At 69.6% G+C, this 21565-nt stretch overlaps 1 protein-coding gene across 1 annotated transcript; it reads left to right on the forward strand.

The window, feature by feature from the left end:
* The first annotated feature begins 59 nt into the window (after window positions 1-59).
* Window positions 60-21361, forward strand: TRPM5 (transient receptor potential cation channel subfamily M member 5). The gene is given in 28 exon segments (XM_062198505.1): window positions 60-202; window positions 9100-9234; window positions 9589-9711; window positions 9813-9939; window positions 10154-10334; window positions 10424-10590; window positions 11084-11267; window positions 12071-12135; window positions 12242-12433; window positions 12595-12697; window positions 12861-12979; window positions 13192-13542; window positions 14085-14225; window positions 14344-14467; window positions 15486-15631; window positions 16002-16114; window positions 16259-16342; window positions 16417-16675; window positions 17323-17379; window positions 17381-17442; window positions 17514-17646; window positions 17728-17902; window positions 19930-20083; window positions 20204-20385; window positions 20551-20683; window positions 20879-20951; window positions 21050-21116; window positions 21267-21361. Coding segments are annotated over 28 exon segments (3888 nt in total).
* The last annotated feature ends 204 nt before the right edge of the window (window positions 21362-21565 follow it).

Consider the following 21565-nt stretch of genomic DNA (forward strand, 5'->3'; position numbering starts at 1 on the left):
CACAGCTTGGATGCTGGAGCGGGCTGTGGCAGGACAGGTGTCACCACCTCGCGCTCCTCATGCTGAGTCCAAAGAGGGCCCTCCGGCTGGCGAGCGTCCCCTCTGGGAGTGACCAGCAGCAGGCCCAGGGCCTTCTGCCCCCAGCACACCCCAGCCTGCAGGCCGTCCCCAGCACATCCCCGCCGCCTCTGAGCCCGCACACGTCAGTGCCGCCAGCTCAGGTCCCGGGACTCTGGACAGGTTCCCAGGCCGACGCAGATGCGTGCAGCCGAGAGGGGCCCCATCCGTCGGCCAGGCTCTGTCCTCCCTGTCACGGCTGTGGCCACAGTCAGGCCACCAAGTGCGCTGGGAGCAGAGCGGGATGGGCAGACCCAGGGCAGGCACCCCAAGAGCAGGTGCTCATGCTCACCTGGCTCGGGCAGGGCCCCAGGGCAGTGGAGTGGACAAATTCGCCATCTCTTGGGTCAGGAGGAGGAGGCCTGGGCCGTGGGCACATGGGGAGCATAATGGGTGGGCAGCAGGAGCCCGGCCTCCCCCAGCAATGGCCCCTACTCTCTCCTTCCAGGTTCTAAGCAGGTAACCAGCCCATGGAAGATTGTGTGTGTGCACACAGGTGTGCAGGTGTGCGCAGGTGTGATGGTGAGCAGGTACACAGGTGTGCACAGGTGTGTGTGTGGTGAGCAGGTACACAGGTGTGCACAGGTGAGTGTGTAGTGAGCAGGTACACAGGTGTGCACAGGTGTGTGTGTGGTGAGCAGGTACACAGGTGTGCACAGGTGAGTGTGTAGTGAGCAGGTACACAGGTGTGTGGTGAGCAGGTACACAGGTGTGCGCAGGTGTGATGGTGAGCAGGTACACAGGTGTGCACAGGTGAGTGTGTGGTGAGCAGGTACACAGGTGTGCACAGGTGTGTGTGTGGTGAGCAGGTACACAGGTGTGCACAGGTGAGTGTGTAGTGAGCAGGTACACAGGTGTGCACAGGTGTGTGTGTGGTGAGCAGGTACACAGGTGTGCACAGGTGAGTGTGTAGTGAGCAGGTACACAGGTGTGTGGTGAGCAGGTACACAGGTGTGCGCAGGTGTGATGGTGAGCAGGTACACAGGTGTGCACAGGTGAGTGTGTGGTGAGCAGGTACACAGGTGTGCACAGGTGTGTGTGTGGTGAGCAGGTACACAGGTGTGCACGTGTGTGTGTCTGGTGAGCAGGTACACAGGTGTGCACAGGTGAGTGTGTAGTGAGCAGGTGCACAGGTGTGTGTGTGGTGAGCAGGTACACAGGTGTGCACAGGTGTGTGTGTGGTGAGCAGGTACACAGGTGTGCACAGGTGAGTGTGTAGTGAGCAGGTACACAGGTGTGCACAGGTGTGTGGTGAGCAGGTACACAGGTGTGCACAGGTGTGTGTGTGGTGAGCAGGTACACAGGTGTGCAGGTGTGTGCAGGTGTGATGGTGAGCAGGTACACAGGTGTGCACAGGTGTGTGTGTGGTGAGCAGGTACACAGGTGTGCACAGGTGAGTGTGTGGTGAGCAGGTACACAGGTGTGCACAGGTGTGTGTGTGGTGAGCAGGTACACATGTGTGTGTGGTGAGCAGGTACACAGGTGTGCACAGGTGTGTGTGTGGTGAGCAGGTACACAGGTGTGCACAGGTGAGTGTGTGGTGAGCAGGTGCACAGGTGTGTGGTGAGCAGGTGCACAGGTGTGTGTGTGGTGAGCAGGTGCACAGGCGTGTACACGGTGAGCAGGTACACAGGTGTGCACAGGTGAGTGTGTGGTGAGCAGGTACACAGGTGTGCACAGGTGTGTGGTGAGCAGGTACACAGGTGTGCACAGGTGTGTGGTGAGCAGGTGCACAGGTGTGTGTGTGGTAAGCAGGTGCACAGGCGTGTACACGGTGAGCAGGTACACAGGTGTGCAGGTGTGTACATGGTGTGTGTGCACAGGAACCCTGCTGTGCCCACAGAAGCTGGGGAGCCTTCCCAATCCCAGGCAGGGAAAAGCCGGCTCAGAGCGGCGGATGCAGCCGGTGGGAATGGTGCACTCTGGAGGGGACCCACAGTGGAGGGGGGAGGCGGAGCGGTCCCCGGGGTCTGGCTGCAGCCCAGGCAGCTTGTGGCTGGGCCTCCCTGCAGAGTCACACACCCACGCTCGTCTCCCAGCCGGCCCCCAGGGCCAGGTGGCGCCACTCGAGGGGGGCTCAGCCCTTCACTGGCACCGCCAACCCGGAAGCTGGCCTGGGCTCCCTGTTCCCGGAGAGCTCGCAGCTGCCCCCGTAGGCCACTGCTCCAGGGCTCCGTGGCAGCCGGGCACAAGCAGGGGAGGGTTCCCAAAAGCCCACTGCCCTGGCACCGTGGGCCCCCCACTCCCACCCACGGCTTCCAGACCCCACCCGCCTAGGCAGCGTGCCTTCGGACGGCCGTCCCGGCTGGGAGGCGTGGGTGCCCCGGCGTCTCAGACAGTGGATGGCTGGAGACCCAGTGTCCCTGTGTCCTTCAAGGCCACGGTGGGAAGTTCCCGTCCACACCGTGGCCTTGACGTGAGCAGGTGCTTAGCAGGTCCGCCCAGGGCTGCCGGGAGGGCAGGGGCCAGCGGTGGCCCGATGGAAAGGACGCAGGTGACCCAGGCAGCCTGCCTGCATTTATGGGGCGCCTACTGAATTCCCTGCCTTCCTGGGTACAACGTGGCCTTCAGCCCGCCCCTTCTCAGAGGGGCTCCTACAGGGCGAGGGGGAGCCCGGTGGGGAGCAGACACAAACCCAGGTGGGAGTGGGGTGTCCGGGCAGGTGGACGGCGACGGGCGGACAGAAGGGCCAGCTAGGGTGGGTGCCCGGGGAGACGGGTGAGAGTGAGGGCCCAGTGCGTCCGTGGGTGGACAGGCAGGGGGGCTGGCAGGAAGAACCCTGCCCTCAGCTGTGTGCACAGAGGTTGCCTCCCGCAGGGGTCTCCCTGGCTGCCTTAGAAGTAAAGCCCCCAGCCTCGGCGTCCGTGGGTGGACAGGCAGGGGGGCTGGCAGGAAGAACCCTGCCCTCAGCTGTGTGCACAGAGGTTGCCTCCCGCAGGGGTCTCCCTGGCTGCCTTAGAAGTAAAGCCCCAGCCTCGGCGTCCCTCCAGGGCCATGTACGTTGTTTATTTCCCTGTTTTCCCTGACCCCCGCACACACAAGCCACTCAGCACAACCACACGCCTGGCTGGGCGAGCTCAGGGCCTTGGCCTGGGGCACTGGTGGCCGCGGGGTCAGGGGAAGAAGTTTGGCTCCTGGGCTCTGCCTACAGCGGGCCTCATCCTGCAGCTCGGGTACAGACACCCGCTGTGTGGCTGCCCCCGAGACCCTGAGTCCCTCAGACACACACAGGTGTGCAGACACACGCTGACACGTGATGACACAGGGCACACGGACACATGCTGACATGTGATGACACAGGGCACACGGAACACATGTGATGACAGAGCACATGGACACACACATGTGATGACAGGGCACAGGACACACACTGACATGTGATGACACAGGGCACATGGACACATGCTGACACATGATGACACAGGGCACACAGACACACATGTGATGACAGGGCACATGGACACACGCTGACACGTGATGACAGGGCACAGGACACACGGACACACACTGACATGTGATAGGGCACATGGACACATGCTGACACGTGACAGGGCACACGGACACACATGTGATGACAGGGCATGTGCTGATACATGATGACACGGGGCACACAGACACACGCTGACACATGTGATGACACAGGGCACAGGGCACACGGACACATGCTGACACATGACACAGGGCACACGGACACATGTGATGACAGGGCACATGGACACATGCTGACACGTGATGACAGGGCACAGGACACACGGACATACACGCTGACACATGACACGGGGCACACGGACACACGCTGACACATGTGATGACACAGGGCACATGGACACACGCTGACACATGATGACACGGGGCACACGGACACACACTGACATGTGATAGGGCACATGGACGTTCGCTGACATGTGATGACAGGGCACATGGACACACGCTGACACGTGATGACAGGGCACACAGACACATGTGATGACAGGGCACAGGACACACAGACACACACGCTGACACATGTGATGGCACAGGGCACACGGACACACACACTGATGTGTGATAGGGCACACGGACACATGTGATGACAGGGCACAGAACACACACACACGCTGACACATGTGATGGCACAGGGTGCACGGACACACACTGACACACGATGACACGGGGCATACAGACACACGCTGACATGTGATGACACAGGGCACATGGACACACGCTGACACATGATGACATGGGGCACACGCTGACACATGATGACACGGGGCACACGGACACACATGCTGACATGCATGATGACAGGGCACACGGACACACTGACACACGTGATGACATGCGCTGACACACTGTCCACACCGTCCACCGTGGCCCTTGCTCTCACACTTACCCGTGATCCCCCTGGGCCCTGGGCCCCTCTGCCCTCTGGTGTCCCGCCAGGGCCTGGCGTCCACTGCTCTGTCGTCACAGGCCCCGCAGTCGGCCTCAGCCGTCGGCTTTCCCAGGCGAGGCCTGCACGGGCCCTCGGGGATCTTTTCGTGGAGACGTGGGTGTGGCGCCCCTGCCCCAGGCCCCACTGACGGCTGCCCCGGGGGGCTGTCCCTGGGGCTCCCTTGCCTGCAGCTCTGCCATTTGTCACCAGGCCCTCCAGGGAGAGGGGGCGGGAGCTCCCCTGGAGCCAGCCCCTCAGGACGGATGGCCAGGGTCTCCAGAGGGGGCCTCGGTCCTGGCATGTGTGTCTGGTGTGATGGGGTGCGGGTTGTGCCTCGAGGCTGATGGGCAGTGCAGGCATAGAGGGGCCACTGGCACCCTGCCCCGCCCTCTGTCCCTCCCCTTCCCTGTCCCTGCCCCCTGGGCACAGGCCACAGTGCAGGACCCTGATGGCCGCCTCAGGGCAAAGACGCTGGCCACGGCCCCCAGGCGGGGCCCTCAGCCCAGGGCACTGCCACGGAGGGTGGGGCTGCCGTGTCCCCTGAGTGCCCAGGAAGTGATGCTGGCCCATGGGTGTGGCCACCGGAAGTCCGGGGTGACATGGCTCTGTGCTCCACAGGGTGGGGCGGCTTTCGGGGGGCTGCCTCCATGTGGGGACCCCTACCTGGGATGGCCCTGCACAGCACACGTGCCAGCCCCGGCCAGGGCGACCACGGGGGCTGTCCCAGTGGTTCCCGGCGGAGGGGCACAGATCTGCCGGGATCTGCCGGGATCTGCCAGGATCTGCCGGGATCTGCATCCCATGCCGGCCAGGACTCGGGGGCCACCACGTTCTCGGGGTCTGAGGGCAGTGACTCTTCAAATCCAGTGCCATGTGGGGCTGGTGCGCTGGTGTAGCCGGTTACACCACCGGCCGCAGTGCCAGCATCCCATATGGGCGCCGGTTCATGTCCCGGCTGCTCCTCTTCTGACCCAGCTCCCTGCTATGGCCCAGGAAAGCAGTGGAGGATGGCCCTAGTGCTTGGGCCCTGCACCCACGTGGGAGACCAGGAGGAAGCTCCTGGCTCCTGGCTTCAGCCTGGCCCAGCCCCAGCCATTGCAGTTGGAAAGTGAAGCAGATGGAAGACCCCTCTCTCTCTCTCTCTCTCTCTCTCTCTCTAACTCTACCTTTCAAATAAATAAAATAAAATTTTTAAAAGATTTTGTTTATTTGAGAGGCAGAGAGAGAGGGAGGTCTTCTATCCGCTGGTTCACTCCCCAAATGGCTGCAGTGGGTGGAGCTGCGCTGATCCGAAGCCAGGAGCCAGGAGCTTCTTCCGGGTCTCCCACGTGGGTGCAGGGGCCCAAGCACTTGGGCCATCCTCTACTGCTTTCCCGGGCCATAGCAGGGAGCTGGATTGGAAGAGGAGCTGCCGGGACTCGAACCGACACTCACATGGGATGCTGGCACTGCAGGCGGAGGCGCAGCCCACCAGGCCACCACACAGGCCCCATAAATCTTTACGAAGATAACTCCAGTGACTGTAGCAAGGAGGGGCCAGCTCTCAGCCCCTCCTCCTGTGCTGGGCCTGAGGGTCTTGGTCAGAAATGGCTTAGGCTGCTGGAGGGCTCCGGCCCTCGGGATGCTGGGGTCAGCTCGGAGCCCAAGGCTCCAGCCTCCCGCGGCGGGGAGGTGCATCTCTGCGGGCCGGCAGCCGGGTGTCCCAGACAGACACGTGCGGGGCACAGGCCTGGCTGGAATCCCTGTTGCCCGGGGCAGGGGGCCCAGAGGTGGGGCCTGTGGCTGCTCCTGGGGCCAGAGATGAGCCAGGGGGAGCAGAGTGGCCTCGGGTGGGAGGCAGGCTGAGGAGCCGGGGGTCTCTGGGCAAGGACGCTCCTGGCAGGGGCAGGGGGCAGCAGGAGCCAGGGGGTCTGAGGGGGCGTGGCCCGGAGCGGAGGTACTGGGCTGGGGGTGGCCAGGAGGCATCGCCGTGGTCCCCAGCGTCCAGGAGGAGCGTGCAGAGGCAGGATGGGGACAGAGAGCAAGCTGGGCCCCACCCCCGGGCTCCAAGGAGACCGCCCCTTTCCATGACCTCTGGGCACCGGCTGGACGCACAGGGACCAGGCCCTGGGCTGGCGGGGCGGTGTGAGCTCAGGCTGGACCTCCCAGGCCCAGCAGACCCCAGACTCAGGCCTGGCCCCTCCACCCTGGGGCCCGAGGATGGACTGCTCCCGCCTGGAACTCACCCGGCATGGGTGCAGGCCCGGGGGTCCCAGCTGCATCTGAGTTCTGCATCTCTGACCGCCAGTCCCCCCGTATCTGCTGGGGGGGCCTCAGGCTGCCCCTGCCTTCTGCGAGCGCTCGGGCCACACTGGGGCCTCCCTGGCCACCATGGCTGCCTCTGCCTGTGGTCCTGGGGCGCCCTCTGGTGGCCGAAGGCCACACTGGCCAGGCTGCAGGGAGCTCTGGTCCTGGACCTGCCCTTCCCAGAACTTAGGGCAGGAGGGGGCCTGGCCTGGGAGCCTGGGGAGGGGGCCCGGGCTCTGCTTCCTGGTGTGCTACCCACGGCCTCCTTGACACTGGGCCGCTGGGATCCCCATTTCACAGAGGGGAAAACCAGCCCCAGGTTGAAAAGCCGGGCAGAAGCACCGGGGCTGGGGTGGGGGCGGGACCTACCCCTGCCCCTCCAGCACCTCTCGTGCTCCTCATGCAGCCCCCATGCTGCTAGCTCCGTGGCCGGCGAGTGGCCTTGACCCACAGGCGCTCACAGCCAATACTCAGGGGAGTGGGCGGTCCCTCCCTGTCCCCTGGACCACCGCCCAGGCGCCCTGGCCCGAGCCCTGGTGCACCTGTTCCCACGTGTGGGAGAAACAAGAGGCTTAGGGCCCTGTCCAACCATGCGTCCAGGTGACGCTGGCCGGCTCGGCCCAGCCATCCTCAGCCAAGCCCGCGGAGGGAACCACAGCTGCCCACGCAGGGTCTGCTCCGTGACGGGCACTGCCCCCAGCCAGACAGGACACCCCCTGGGGCGGTGGGCCCTTGGGGTCGGTGTCCCTGTGTCTGCTCCCTGGGGTCTTGGCGTGGGCGGGGAGGGGCAGCAGCAGGGGGCTGGGCCTGTGGGCACACCCGGGCACCAGGCGGGGGTCCCACCCCTCCGCCAGCCCCACCAGAAGTGCCCATGTCCCCTGTGGGATGGGAAGGGCATGGGGCCCAGGACCAGGTGGCTCCGGCCACCTCCCTGCCTCTCGCTCCCTGGGGCTGCCTGCTGCCTGGGAAAGGCCTGTGTGGGGGCAGAGGCGGGGGTGACCCCACAGCTCGGCCCGGCAGCCTGGAAGGGACAAGGTGGGAGGCAGCCCGGGGTCCCCGTGTCCCAGGGAGAGGGCGTCCGTGCTGCTGGGTGCCCGCCTCCTCTGCAGGGACCCTGCTGGCAACTTCGTGTCTCGGCCGGTGACATTCCAGGTGAGAGAGGCCCTGCGCTGGGCTCTGCCCTCACTGGCCCCTGCGAGGACAAGGAGCCACACTGCTTCCGGCCACTTCTGTGGCTGTCCCTGCCGGCAGTCAGTGGCCTCCCCCACCCAGGGCGACCGCCTGGGGCTCTAGGACCGGCGCCTGGCAAGGGTCACACAGGCCCCCCCGGCTGCCCTGGCCTCCTGGAGCCCCCCAGGCCCCATGGTGCCTCAGACACCTGCCATGCAAATCCCGACCCTTTGCATACCCGCCCTCCTGCTGGCCGCATTTGCCTGGCGCCTGGCACCCGCCCAGCGGCCCCTGCCATGGCGTCGCTCCCCAACCTGGCTTTTGGGGTGGGGCTCACCCCCCGCCATCTGACTGTCAGGAGATGGAGGGTGGGGGCTCCTCCCGGGGTGGGGGCTTTGCAGAGAGGGAGGGCTCCCGGGAGGTCCCACAGCCTTCACGCCAGGAACTGTGGGGACAGAGCGAGGGGCCCTCAGTGGTGGTCAGCCCCGACCAGCCTGGCCACGGCTGGGGACCCCTGTCCAGCCACAGCATGAGGGGCCTTGGTGGGAGTGAGGCCAGGGGGTGGGGGGTGGCCCTTCTAAGGAGAGGAGACACAGAGACTGGCACGGGGGAGGCCGGGACAGCAGGGGCAGAGCCCAGAGGGACCAGGGCCAAGGGCACCTACAGCCCCCAGCAGCCGGAAGCGGCTGGAAGGACCCTCCCCGGCCCTGCCCCTTCCCTGCGGCCTGTGTCGCCCCGGCTGGTCTCAGCCATGGGACACGGGCACCCCGCGCGTCTCCCCTTCCCCACGGGCCCCAATGCCAGCTTCCGTGGAAATCCCACCAGCTCCTCTGCCAGCCTGGGCCCGCTGTGGCCACCGGGCGGGCAGCGGGGAATTTGCATCTCCCAGGGTGGGGCTGTGGCCTGCGGATCCCAAGGGCGCCGTGGCCGGGGCGGGGGCCTCACACGCTCACACCTCACGGGGCTGTGGGAAGGAGCCGCCGCCAGCCAGTGTCCTCCTGGGCCAACGGGGGCCACGCTCCCTCCAGAGGCTCCAGCGAGGCCCCGCCGCGTGGCTCCCACCTCTGCCTGCCCCTGGGGGCGCCTGGCTGACGTCCCTGTCCCTCCCGCAGGGCCACCAGCGGCGACTTCCTTGTTGCACCTGCTCTGAAGCTCACCTCGGGGCCGGGGCTAGGGACAGGGCCCCTGTGCCAGCTCCACAGCCCCCAGGCGAGCCCTGCCCTCCCACGCCCCCGCCGTGTGCACAGGTAGGTCCCCCTCGGACACAAAGAAGCGCTCAGCCGTGGCCAGACCCTGCGCAGTGTAGCCCGGGAGAGGCGGGGCTCGGGCAGGAGCCGGCAGGGTCCCTTCCTGCATTCTCAGTGAAGGCTGGAGGGAGGCGGGCAGGCCGGGCGGGCCGTGGTCAGCCGAGGCAGGGCCCAGTGGCTGGGGCCAGGGAAGGGCTGTGGGGCCCGGACGACCCTGGGTCCGTGCTGCTGAGAGCCCCTCCTCACCAGGAAGATGGCGCCAGCCGGGGCGGGGAGGGGCAGGGTGGCCCCAGCCTGTCCTTGTCCCGCTCCGCCTGGGCTGGGCCCTGCCAGCCCCCTCGCCCCCTCCCCCAGGCCTCCCCTTCTCACCTGCCGCCCGGAGGCTACAGCCCCTGCTTACTCTCTGTGGTTTCAGGACGCCACAAGGCAAGGCCCACGGAGGAGCGTGGACGTGGACGTGGACGTGTCCGGGCGGGGGTGGGGTGGAGCTGCTCACCTTGCGGGGGCTGGGGGGTTGGGGCGGCCAGAGGGCAGCTCACGCGGGCCTCTCCGTCCTCAGGGTTGCCGTGTCCCCGCAGAGTAGCAGCCATGGTGGACGAGCCGGGCTCCCGTGCTGGCAGCCCCCAGGCCATGGGCGACGCGCAGGGGCCGGGCCTGTGCCGGGGCCAGATCATCTTTGGAGGCTCTGGGAAGAAGCGAGGCAAGGTAGGGGCAGCCCCCCAGCCTGCGTGGGGGGTCCGCCGTGCCCCGAGCTGCTCCCGAGGCTCACCTGCGGGTGCTGGGAGACCCCGGAGGCGCAAGGGCTGCACAGCAGGTGCAAGCAGGCCCCGCCTGGCCCCGCTCCCCACGCCCTGCTGCCCGGCACCCCGCCCCCCACCCGCCACGCCCCCAGCCAAGCCTGTGGCCCTCGGCCCCACAGCTCGTGAAGGTGCCGCGCGGTGTGGGCCCCTCCGTGCTCTTCGATCTGCTGCTCACCGAGTGGCAGCTGCCGGCCCCCACGCTGGTGGTGTCGCTGGTGGCCGAGGAGCGGCCCCTGGCCGTGAAGCCGTGGCTGCGGGATGTGCTGCGCAGGGGGCTGGTCAAGGCGGCGCAGAGCACAGGTGAGGCCCCGCCTGCCCACCGCGCGCAGTGCCCCGCTCCGGCTCCGGCTCCGGCTCCGGCTCGCTGGCTGCCCCTGCCGCTCCCACAGGGGCCTGGATCCTGACCAGCGCCCTCCGCGTGGGCCTGACCTGGCACGTCGGGCAGGCTGTGCGCGACCACTCGCTGGCCAGCACGTCCACCCAGGTCCGCGTGGTCGCCATCGGCATCGCCTCCCTGGGCCACGTCCTGCACCGGCAGCACCTGGACAACGCCCCGGTCAGTGCACGGCTCGGAGCTGGGTGGCCAGGGAGGCCAGAAGGGGCAGTGGACGGGCCGCCAGCAGCTGTCGCAGGGGCGGGGGTGGGCGCTCAGGATGGGGGCTGAGGGATGATGGACTCGGAGCAGGGGTGGGGGCGGGCCAGGGCCCAGCAGGTGGCAGCCTCGGCCAGAGCCACAGGGTGGCCCTGGGCCCTCACGACCCGGCCGGTGTCCAGCTGGGCCCAGGTGTGGCTCAGTGCACCGATGGGCTGGGTCACACCCCCTAGGGCTCTGTATGAGATGCGGCCGGGATAGGGGTCCAGGCTCCAGCCCGGGGCTCCAGGAGGCGGCGCTGAGTGCCCCGGTGGCTCTGACCATCCCAAGGACCCGGGCCCCAGCAGCCCAGCCCTCCCCATCGGAGGGGAGGGGACACTGAGGCCTGGGCAGAGGGCGAGCCCGGGGCCTCACCCAGGGGTGCGCAGCTGCCCCCTGAGAGCCCCGCCTGGCGCAGGAGGACATCCCTGTCCACCTCCCCGAGGACGACGGCGGCGGCCAGGGTCCCCTCTGCCCGCTGGACAGCAACCTCTCCCACTTCCTGCTGGTGGAGCCGGCCCCCCCGGGGCAGGCGGACGAGCTGACGGAGCTGTGGCTGGGGCTGGAAAAGCACATCTCTGAGCAGAGGACGGGCTACGGGGGTGAGGCCCCGGGCCCTGGGGACTGGGTGCGGGCAGGGGGCCGCGGAAGGGTCTTGTGGGCCGAAGCACCCGGGCGGGGCGGAGCAGTAGCACTGGACAGCACGGCGGTCATAGCTGCGCTGTCTCGGGCTCCCCTGGCCACAGGCCCTGGCTGCACCAGGAAGCAGAGGGCTCTTTCCCACCACTGGGCCTGCAGGACGCGGCCACCAGGGGGCGGTGTTGCCAGGGGAATGGGCGCCGTGGTGCTGGGGTGGTGTGGGAGCCAGATTCACCAGGAAAGCTCCAGGGGGTGATGTTTGTAAACAAGGCACGAAACTGCTTCGAGAGGTGTGAAAACACGAAGGAAAACTTAGCGCATGGGCAAGACCAGCAGGCCCCGCGGGGACCAGGGCAGGCCCACGGGAGCAAAGGGCAGGCCCCACGGGAGACGGGAGCTGGTGGCTACAGGGGAGCAGCCTCGGCCCGGGGTGGGTGTGGCCCTTTGGTTGGCTCCGTGGGGCTCCCGCTCCACAGCAGCCTCGGTGCAGGCCCTGCCCGGCCACACCCACGCGGGCCCAGGCCACTCCTGGGACTCTGTGCCGGCCGCTTTGTGCACCCCAGCCGGCGCCGGTACACATGAAGATCGGAGCCCTCAGGACCCCAGCCCCCGGGGACATGCACCCCCTGGGAAGGGGTCAGCCAGAGGGGCAGCGTGTGGGTGGCCTCTGCCCCCAGCAGGGTCTCTGCCCACCCCCACCCCCCGCTGGCCGCCCCATCCCTGCCTGCTCTGAGCACAGGAGGAGCCCACGCCGCTCTGTTCGCAGGCACCGGCAGCATGGAGATCCCTGTCCTCTGCCTGCTGGTCAGCGGTGGCCCTGGCATCCTGGAGGTAGGGCGGGGAGGGGGCGGGGCCGGGGGCGGGCCCTGCGCCCACAGGTGCACAGAGGCGGGGCACCCTGGGCTGACTGACGGCTCTCCCGTCCCGCCCGCCTCAGAGGATGTCCAGGGCACTGGAGCAGGCGACCCCGTGGCTGATCCTGGCGGGCTCGGGGGGCGTGGCCGACGTGCTGGCCGCCCTGGTGAGCCAGCCGCACCTCCTGGTGCCGCAGCTGGTGGAGAAGCAGTTCAAGGAGAAGTTCCCCGGCCAGTGTTTCTCCTGGGAGGCCATTGTGCACTGGACCAAGCTGGTAGGCGGCCCTCCCCGGCCTCCCGACCCCTGCTCCTGGGGTGCCCCCCACTGCCACGCGCCCCACCTGCAGCCTCCCGCCAGGCCCCCGTGGGGTGCAGGCGCCCGGGCTGGGCCGGGCGGGCCGCGGGCGCCCCTCAGGGCCTGGCGCTGGCGTTGCAGCTGCAGAACATCGTGGGCCACGCCCACCTGCTCACCGTGCACGACTTCGAGCAGGACGGCTCGGCCGAGGTGGACACGGTGCTGCTGAAGGCGCTGCTGAAGGGTGAGGCTGCCCCGCGGCCAGCGGGCCCGGGCAGCGTCCGTGCCTCACGCGGACACGTGTGTGGGCCGGGAGCCTGGGCCCCCGTGGCCCGCCCCACCCCCGCCGTCCCCGGGGAACCCTGCGCCCCGGCTCTGTCACCCTCACCGGCCCCCGCCTGCCCCAGCCTGCAAGAGCCACAGCCAGGACGCCCAGGACTACCTGGACGAGCTCAAGCTGGCCGTGGCCTGGAACCGCGTGGACATCGCCAGGAGCGAGATCTTCAACGGGGACGTGGAGTGGAAGGTGCCTCCCGCCCGGGCCAGGGTCCGCGCTGAGGGCCTGGGGGCGGCCGGCGAGCAGGGGGCCCGGGGAGGCCTGGCCGGGTGCCTGCAGCCCGCGCGCTCCGCCCCCACGTCCCGCCGGGGCAGGGGGCCAGGCTGGGGCACCCAGGGAGGGGCGTGGCGGGCCCGGGGCAGGTCGCGCTCACGTCCCCCCCCCCCCCCCCCCGCTGCCAGTCCTGCCACCTGGAGGAGGTGCTGATGGACGCCCTGGTGGGCGACAAGCCCGAGTTCGTGCGCCTGTTCGTGGACAGCGGGGCGGACGTGGCCGACTTCCTGACCTACGGGCGGCTGCAGCAGCTGTACCGCTCCGTGCCCCCCAAGAGCCTGCTCTTCGAGCTGCTCCAGCGCAAGCACGCCGAGGGCCGGCTCACGCTGGCCGGCCTGGGCGCGCAGCAGCCCCGGGGGCCCCCCGCCGGGCCGCCCGCCTTCTCGCTGCACGAGGTGTCCCGAGTGCTCAAGGACTTCCTGCACGACGCCTGCCGCGGCCTCTACCAGGACGGCCGGGCGGCCAGCCACGGGAGGGCGGTGAGCGCGGTGGGTGCGGTGGGCGGGGCTGGGGCGGGGCCAGGGCCACAGGAGGGAGGGCGGTGAGCGCGGTGGGCGGGCTGGGGCGGGGCCACGGGAGGGCGGTGAGCGCGGTGGGTGCGGTGGGCGGGGCCGGGGCGGGGCCAGGGCCACAGGAGGGAGGGCGGTGAGCGCTGTGGGCGGGCCGGGGCGGGGCCACGGGAGGGCGGTGAGCGCGGTGGGCGGGCCGGGGCGGGGACACAGGAGGGCGGTGGGCAAGGTGGGCGGGGCTGGGGCCGGGGCAGGGCCACGGGAGGGCGGTGAGCGCTGTGGGCGGGCCGGGGCGGGGCCACGGGAGGGCGGTGAGCGTGGTGGGCGGGCCGGGGCGGGGACACAGGAAGGCGGTGGGCAGGGCCGGGGCTGGGGCGGGGCCACAGGAGGGAGGGCGGTGAGCGCGGTGGGCAGGCCGGGATGGAGCCGAGGGCAGGGCAAAGGTGGGGTGGGACAGGACGGGGCAGAGGCGGGGCGGGGCGGGTCCAGAGGCCGACACCCCTGTCCTCCAGGAGAGGGGACCAGCCAGGCGGCCCACGGGCCACAGGTGGCCGCTGGACCTCAGCCAGAAGAGCCAGGACCCCTGGAGGGACTTGTTCCTGTGGGCCGTGCTGCAGAACCGCCACGAGATGGCCACCTACTTCTGGGCCATGGTGAGCCACGCCCGGTGCCCAGCGGAACCTCGGCTCCCTGGAAGGGCGGTGGGCAGGGCCGCGGGCCCTGGGAGGTGGGGCGAGGCAGGCGGCTGGCCCCTGAGACCCCTCTTGCCAGGGCCGGGAGGGAGTGGCCGCTGCCCTGGTGGCCTGCAAAATCCTCAAAGAGATGTCCCACCTGGAGACGGACACCAAGGTGGCCCGTGGCACTCGGGAAGCCAAGTACGAGCAGCTGGCCCTGGGTGAGTGACCGCCAGGCAGGCGGGCAGATGTGGGAGGCCCAGACGGAGGGGCCTGGGTTCCCCGCGGGGCGGCTCCTACGCCTGCACAGGCCCCCTGTGGCACAGGACTGGACGAGGGTGCAGGTGGGCCCTGGAGCCCTCCTGGGACTGGCCCCTGGACCCACACTGGGCCCTGCCTCGTGGCGGGGGGAGTTCTGGCGCTGGAGGCTCCAAAGTCCCGCTGGGGATGGGGAAAGGCTGGAGACGGGCCGGGCAGCCCAGGCAGACGCCCCTGTGCACAGCTGGCCATTTTCCAGGGCAGACACAGCACCTGTCCTAGAGACACAACTCTGGGCAGGAGGGTGGGCTGGGCGTGGCTGTGGTGTGGCAGGGTGGAGCGTGGTGGGGCGGGGTGTGGCATGGGGGGTTGTGGCATAGTGTGGCAGGGTGGAGCGTGGTGGGGTGGAGTGTGGCATGGCAGGATGGGGTGGGGTGCAGCGTGGCATGGTATGGTGGAGCATGGGGTGGGGTGTGGTGTGGTGTGGGGGGCTGTGTGATGGCAGGATGTGGCATGGCGTGGCAGGATGGGGTGGAGCGTGGTGGGGTGTGTCGTGGCGTGGCAGGGTAGAGCGTGGTGGGGTGGAGTGTGGCAGGGTGTGGTGTGGCAGGGTAGAGCGGGGCGGGGTGGAGTGTGGCATGGCGTGGCAGGGTGTGGTGTGGCAGGGTGGAGCCGGGGGGTGGAGTGTGGCATGCGTGGTGTGTCGTGGCAGGGTGGAGCGGGGTGGGGTGCAGTGTGGCATGTGTGGCATGGCAGGATGGGGTGGGGTGCAGCGTGGCATGGTATGGTGGAGCATGGGGGTGGGGTGTGGTGTGGTGTGGGGGGCTGTGTGATGGCAGGATGTGGCATGGCGTGGCAGGATGGGGTGGAGCGTGGTGTGGTGTGTCGTGGCGTGGCAGGGTGGAGTGTTGGCAGAGTGTGGCATGGCGTGGCAGGGTGTGGCGTGGCGTGGGGTGGTGGCCGACTGGCCCGGCCGGGCAGGCCTCTTCTCTGAGTGCTACAGCAACAGCGAGGAGCGGGCCTTTGCCCTGCTGGTGCGCCGGAACCGCAGCTGGAGCAGGACCACCTGCCTGCACCTGGCCGCCGAGGCCGACACCAAGGCCTTCTTCGCCCACGATGGCGTGCAGGTGGGGGTGCCCCGGGCACCACACAGCCGCGACTGGTCCCACCTGTGCAGAGGGAGGGGGTGTGGTTCTTTCTCGGGACCGCCCCCTCCACCAGGCAACTCCTCCCTCTCAGGTCTCGGGGGAGGGGCCTCCTCTGCTGGGCCCGGGGAGTCATGGAGCCCCGTGCCTGGGAGCCGCTCCTTTCCGCAAGGAGATAGGGCTGGGCGGGGCCTCTGCTGACCCCACCCGGCGCCAGAGGAAGGGGTGGGCACAGGTGGGCGGGTCCTGGTGCCAGAGGAAGGGGTGGGGCACAAGTGGGCGGGGCCCAGCACCATGGGAAAGGGCGGGGCACAGGTGGGCAGGGCAAGCCAGCAGGTGGCCTCTCTTGCAGGCCTTCCTGACCCGGATCTGGTGGGGGGACATGGCAGCGGGCACCCCCGTGCTGCGGCTGCTGGCCGCCTTCAGCTGCCCGGCCCTGGTCTACACCAGCCTCATCACCTTCAGGTGGGTGACGGCCGGCACACCTCTGCCCCGGGTGCCCCGGCCTTCATCCGTCTCGGTGAGCTCGCTGCCAGCGGGGTGCTCGGGGCCGCAGTGGGCGCCTCTGGGTGCCCTTCCCCAGGACCCTGAGTGTCCCCTGTGCGACAGCAAGGAGGCCCCACTGCGGCCGGGCCCTGAGGCCGTGCAGGAGCTGGACGACCTGGACTCGGAGAGGAGCCTGCTGGGCAGCCGGTAAGGGGCCGGAGGGCTGGGAGGCGAGGTTCTGGCCCGGCTGCGCCTGCTCACCGTCACCCCTGTCCACCCAGGGAGGAGGAGCCGCTGAAGGTGCCGGGCGCCGGGGGTGAGCGGGGCCCGCGGGCCGCCTTCCTGCTCACGCGCTGGCGGAAGTTCTGGGGCGCGCCCGTGACCGTGTTCCTGGGCAACGTGGTCATGTACTTCGCATTTCTCTTCCTGTTCACCTACGTCCTGCTCCTGGACTTCCGGCCGCCCCCGCGGGGGCCGGCGGGGGCCGAGGTCGCCCTGTACTTCTGGGTGTTCACGCTGGTGCTGGAGGAGATCCGGCAGGTGGGCGGCAGAACAGGGCCCGGCCCCCCAGCCCCCAGGTCCAGGTCCAGCCCCGCCTGGGCAGCTTGTCCCCAGCCCCCAGGCCCAGGTCCAGCACCACCTGGGCAGCTTGTCCCCAGCCCCCAGCCCCCAGCCCCCAGCCCCCAGGCCCAGGTCCAGCACCACCTGGGCAGCTTGTCCCCAGCCCCCGGCCCCCCGGCCCCCAGCCCCCAGGCCCAGGTCCAGCCCCGCCTGGGCAGCTTGTCCCCAGCCCCCGGCCCCCGGCCCCCAGCCCCGCCTGGGCCCTGCTGCAGCTCTGGGCTCTCCAGTCGGGGTTTGAACCCTGAGCCACAACGCAGGATCAGTCCAAACACTAAATACACTCGCTTATCTGTTTTGTATTTGAAAAGGAGAGGGAGAGAGCGCTCCCCAGAGGCCCTCCGGGCCAGGCTGCCACCCGGCGTGTGCAACCCCATCTGGGTTTCCCGCACGCGTGTCAGGGACCCTGGCGCTCGGGGACGGCGTCACGGGAAGCTGGCACTGGGAGGGAGCAGGGACCGAGTCCCGAGCGGGATGGCGGCCGCCTTAGCCCATGCAGACGCCGAGGGCGAGGGGAGTCCGGGCGCCGGGCGTCCGCGGGGCGGCGCAGTGGGCTGTGTCCCCGGCAGGGCTTCTTCGCGGCCGGGGACACGCACCTGGTGAAGAAGTTCTCGCTGTACGTGGGAAGACAACTGGAACAAGTGCGACATGGTGGCCATCTTCCTGTTCGTCGTGGGCGTCACCTGCAGGTGGGCGGCAGCCCCGGCCGCGCCCCGCTGCGTGTCCCGGGGAAGGCGTGTCCAGCCCTCGTCCTCCGCAGGGCGCTGCCCGCGCTGTTCGAGGCCGGCCGCGCCGTGCTGGCCCTGGACTTCATGGTGTTCACGCTCCGGCTCATCCACATCTTCGCCGTCCACAAGCAGCTGGGCCCCAAGATCATCATCGTGGAGCGGATGGTGAGCCGCCGCGGGAGCCCCGCCGGCCCGGGCCGGCGCGCTCCTGCCCGCTGACGCCTCTCCCTGCCCCGCCCCCGTGAGATGAAGGACGTCTTCTTCTTCCTCTTCTTCCTGAGCGTGTGGCTCGTGGCCTACGGCGTGACCACGCAGGCGCTGCTGCACCCCCACGACGGCCGCCTGGAGTGGATCTTCCGCCGCGTGCTGTACCGGCCCTACCTGCAGATCTTCGGGCAGATCCCGCTGGACGAGATCGACGGTGAGCACGCAGCGGGGAGGGGGGCGTGGGAGACCCTGGCCCGGAGCTGGCAGACTCGGGGGCCTTGGGCTGGGACGTGGGTCACAAGCAGGCCCCAAGGTGGTCAGGGGCTGGCCTGCGCGGGGTGGCCAAGGGCAAGCCTAGCTTTGGGGGCAGAGGGGACGAGGTGGGCAGCGTGGGGCCTAGGGCAGGCGCGTCCAGGCCACACAGTCCCCTGCCGCTGCCCCACACACCCCGGGCCTCTGCCCTGAAGGGCCTCCCTCTCACCCACCGCCCGTCTGAGGCCCTCGGCCGTGAGGACGTTCCCAACAGCCCCATCCTGTGTCTGTGCTGCTTGCTGTCGGCCCGGGAGCCCGGCCCATCCGTGGCTGTGGGTGTCCCTCCCCCCAGCCCCTGTACCCAGCTGGGAAGTCTCTCACCAGGGTGAGGGGGCCAGGGAAGGCCTGGGGCTCAGAGAGGGGCTGGCAGGCAGCAGGCTGCTCGGGCTGGGTTTCCCAGGCCCCCTGTGTGTGATCACGGGGGTGGTGGGAGGGGCCTAACTGGGGTGTCGCGCACGGCCCCCAGCCCCCCCCCCCCCCCCGTGACCCTAGCTGTGTGCTCATCCACAGTCCATGCCCCAGGCCACTAGAGCCGCCAGAGCGCGCCTGCCCCGCACCCCGGTCACGCTCTCCACGTAGCCCCCAGGCCCCCGCGGGAGGGCAGGGAGACCAGAGAGGCAGTCACCTGCGGCCAGGGCAGGGGTGGGGAGCCAGTGTTACCCATGCAACAGCATCTCCGGCCCCGATGGCCCCAGCTGCTCTGGGTCAAGCCTGGCCACAGCCTCCGTCTCCCTGGGCCCTGGACCACACGGGGAAGGTGGAAGCTGCGGCTCCCCGAGTCCCCAGGCCCCCTGAGGTGTGCAGGGCAGCCGTGGACCCCGCTGGCCAGTCCTGCATGGATGGTCTGTGGCCGGGGCTCTGTCCACGTCTTACTCTCGCCCTGGGGCTCCGCGTATAGGCCCCCATCCTCTGGGTGTAGCCCCCTGAGTCTGGTCCCCGGGTCACTGCCACAGGGCCCCTAACCTGGGCCCAGGAGGAACTGAGGCTCCAGCTGCTCCCGCGGCCCCCACCCCCGCCCCCACCTCTGCAGGCGCCAGCTGGGAGCTCCCTCTCCCGGGCTCCAGGGCCCCAGAGACAACTTAATTTGCAGCCGGGCCTGGTGGCGCCTTCTCCAGGCACAGGGAGACGCAGGGTCTCGGGCCCGGAGCGGCTTTCACCCGGCAGATTTACGGCTTCGAGGCAGCCTCTGCGGGCGCCAGGAGGAGGGGCAGGGCCATGAATCAGCCAGCGGCAGACCCGGGCTGGGGGCCACGCACTCCCCTCCCCCAAAACACTCAATAACTCACTCCCCAGAAAGGAAGCAGGAGCGACCCTGGAGGGGGGCGCGGGGCGATAGGCGCCGCCATGTGGGGGTGGGGGAGTGTGGGGTGTGGGGGTGGGTGCAGGCACAAAAGCACAGTGGGGTGGGTGGGGCGGGCATGCCTCCTGTGCTCAGGGAGGCCGGGGCGGGGGAGCCAGGCCCGGGGGTGGGGCCGCCACGGCCAGCACACTCCCACCCGCTCCTGTCCCGCGGGCAGAGGGGAGGCTGCCCGTGGCCCCCGTGGCCCAGGGCGAGCCCGGCACCTCCAGCACCCTCTGCCCCACAGGCTGTGCACAGCTGTGGACTTGCTCCCGGCGTGGGGGCTGATGGACATTGGCGCCACGCGCTCTGCCAGGCCGGCTCTCCAGCCGGAGCCTGTGGGGGGGTGTGGGATGGAGGTGTGACCCACGCAACACCCAGCAGAACCCCGTCCCCAGGAGCCTGCCCGCTCTTGCCCATCCCCCAAGTGGCTGTGCCTCTAGGGCCCTGGCCAGGGTGGCCCCACGGGGGGCGGTGAGCAGGGGCAGGGGACAGGCCCAGCGCTGGGCTGGCCTCGGCTGCTTTCCCCAGCCTGGAGTCGTGGTGAGCCAGGCCCCGTGCCCTGTGCCCATGCGCCTGCCGCCGCCCAGAGGCCCGTGTGAACTGCTCCGTGCACCCGCTGCTGCTGGAGGGCTCGCCCTCCTGCCCCAACCTCTACGCCAACTGGCTGGTCATCCTGCTGCTGGTCACCTTCCTGCTGGTCACCAACGTGCTGCTCATGAACCTGCTCATCGCCATGTTCAGGTGCCCCCCCCCCCCCGGAGCGGCCGGTCTGGGCCCCAGGCACGGGGAGGGCCCCCGCCGGGTGGTCTCAACACCCCAGGACAGCTGCAGACGGGTGAGGGGCCGGCTGTGTGCCCGCAGCTACACGTTCCAGGTGGTGCAGGGCAACGCGGACATGTTCTGGAAGTTCCAGCGCTACAACCTCATCGTGGAGTACCACGGGCGGCCGGCCCTGGCCCCGCCCTTCATCCTGTTCAGCCACCTGAGCCTGGCGCTCCAGCGGCTCCTCGGCAAGCGAGCCGGGCACACTCGGGAGCGCCTGGGTGAGCCCGGGGCCAGGGGAGGGGGCCCGGGGCCCACTGGGGCCAGCCCAGGCCCAGAGCCGCCGTCTGCCCGCTGGCCCCACGTCCAGGCTTGCCTCGCCCACCTTGCCCGGGCCCAGCACCCCGGGGCCGCCGTGGCTCCAGCAGAGCTCGCTCTGCCCCCAGAGAGGGACCTGCCGGAGCCCCTGGACCAGAAGATCGTCACGTGGGAGACGGTGCAGAAGGAGAACTTCCTGGGCAGAGAGGAGAAGCGGCGGAGGGACAGCGAGGGCGAAGTGCTGCGCAAGACCGCCCACAGGTGTGGCCGCGCGGGGTGGGGGTGGGGGGCAGCTGGACCAGCCCGGGCCTCCTGGGCCCTGACCCGCCGCTGAGCTGGGAGGGCCCGGGACGGCCAGGCCACCAGGGCAGGGGTCGCCCAGCAGCGTCCTCTCCCGGGGCCCGGGCAGGGGCCACACGGCGTGCCCCGAGGCCCACGGGCTGCCCCCCCCCACAGAGTGGAGCTCGTGGCCCAGTCCCTGGGGGCGCTGAGGGAGCAGGAGAGGCGTATCAAGTGTCTGGAGTCGCAGGCAAGTACCAGGCCCTCCCCAGGGCCAGCCCTGCACACCCTCACACCCACTGCCAGGGTCCGGGCAGCAGGGGCCCAGCCTCCTGTCCCCTCCCACAGATGAACTACTGCACCATGGTCCTGTCCTCCGTGGCCGATGCGCTGGCCCAGGGCGGCGCCCCCTGGAGTGAGTATGTGGGAGCTGGGGTGGGGTCTGGGCCGGCGCTGGCTCCGCCTCCCCTCCATCCCACCGGAGTTCTGCCCTCTGACGGAGCCCCAGCCGCCCCGCTGCCCTGGGGGTGCCCACGTGGGGCTCACACGTCCCCCTCCCCCGCAGGCTCTCAGAACTGCAGGAAGGACCTCGCCGATCGCGGAGGGGGCGCTGGCGGCAGGGAGCACCCACAGGCCGCTCAGCCCCCCTCGGACACCTGAGCAGCTTGGTGTCTCCTGGAGCCCCGGGCCTGGCCATCTGAGGCCCCCGGGGACACAGGCCACCCCCCTCAGACATCCGACCTCACAAACAGGACCCCCAGCCAGACCCTGCCGGCTGGTTGCTCCCACAGCAGCTGCACCTGTGTCCCACCTTGGACAGCACTGGGCAGGGTGCCCAGGACCCCGCCCCCCCGCCTGACTGAA

Source organism: Lepus europaeus, chromosome 7 (genome assembly GCF_033115175.1).
Source record: "Lepus europaeus isolate LE1 chromosome 7, mLepTim1.pri, whole genome shotgun sequence".
NCBI lineage: Eukaryota > Metazoa > Chordata > Mammalia > Lagomorpha > Leporidae > Lepus > Lepus europaeus.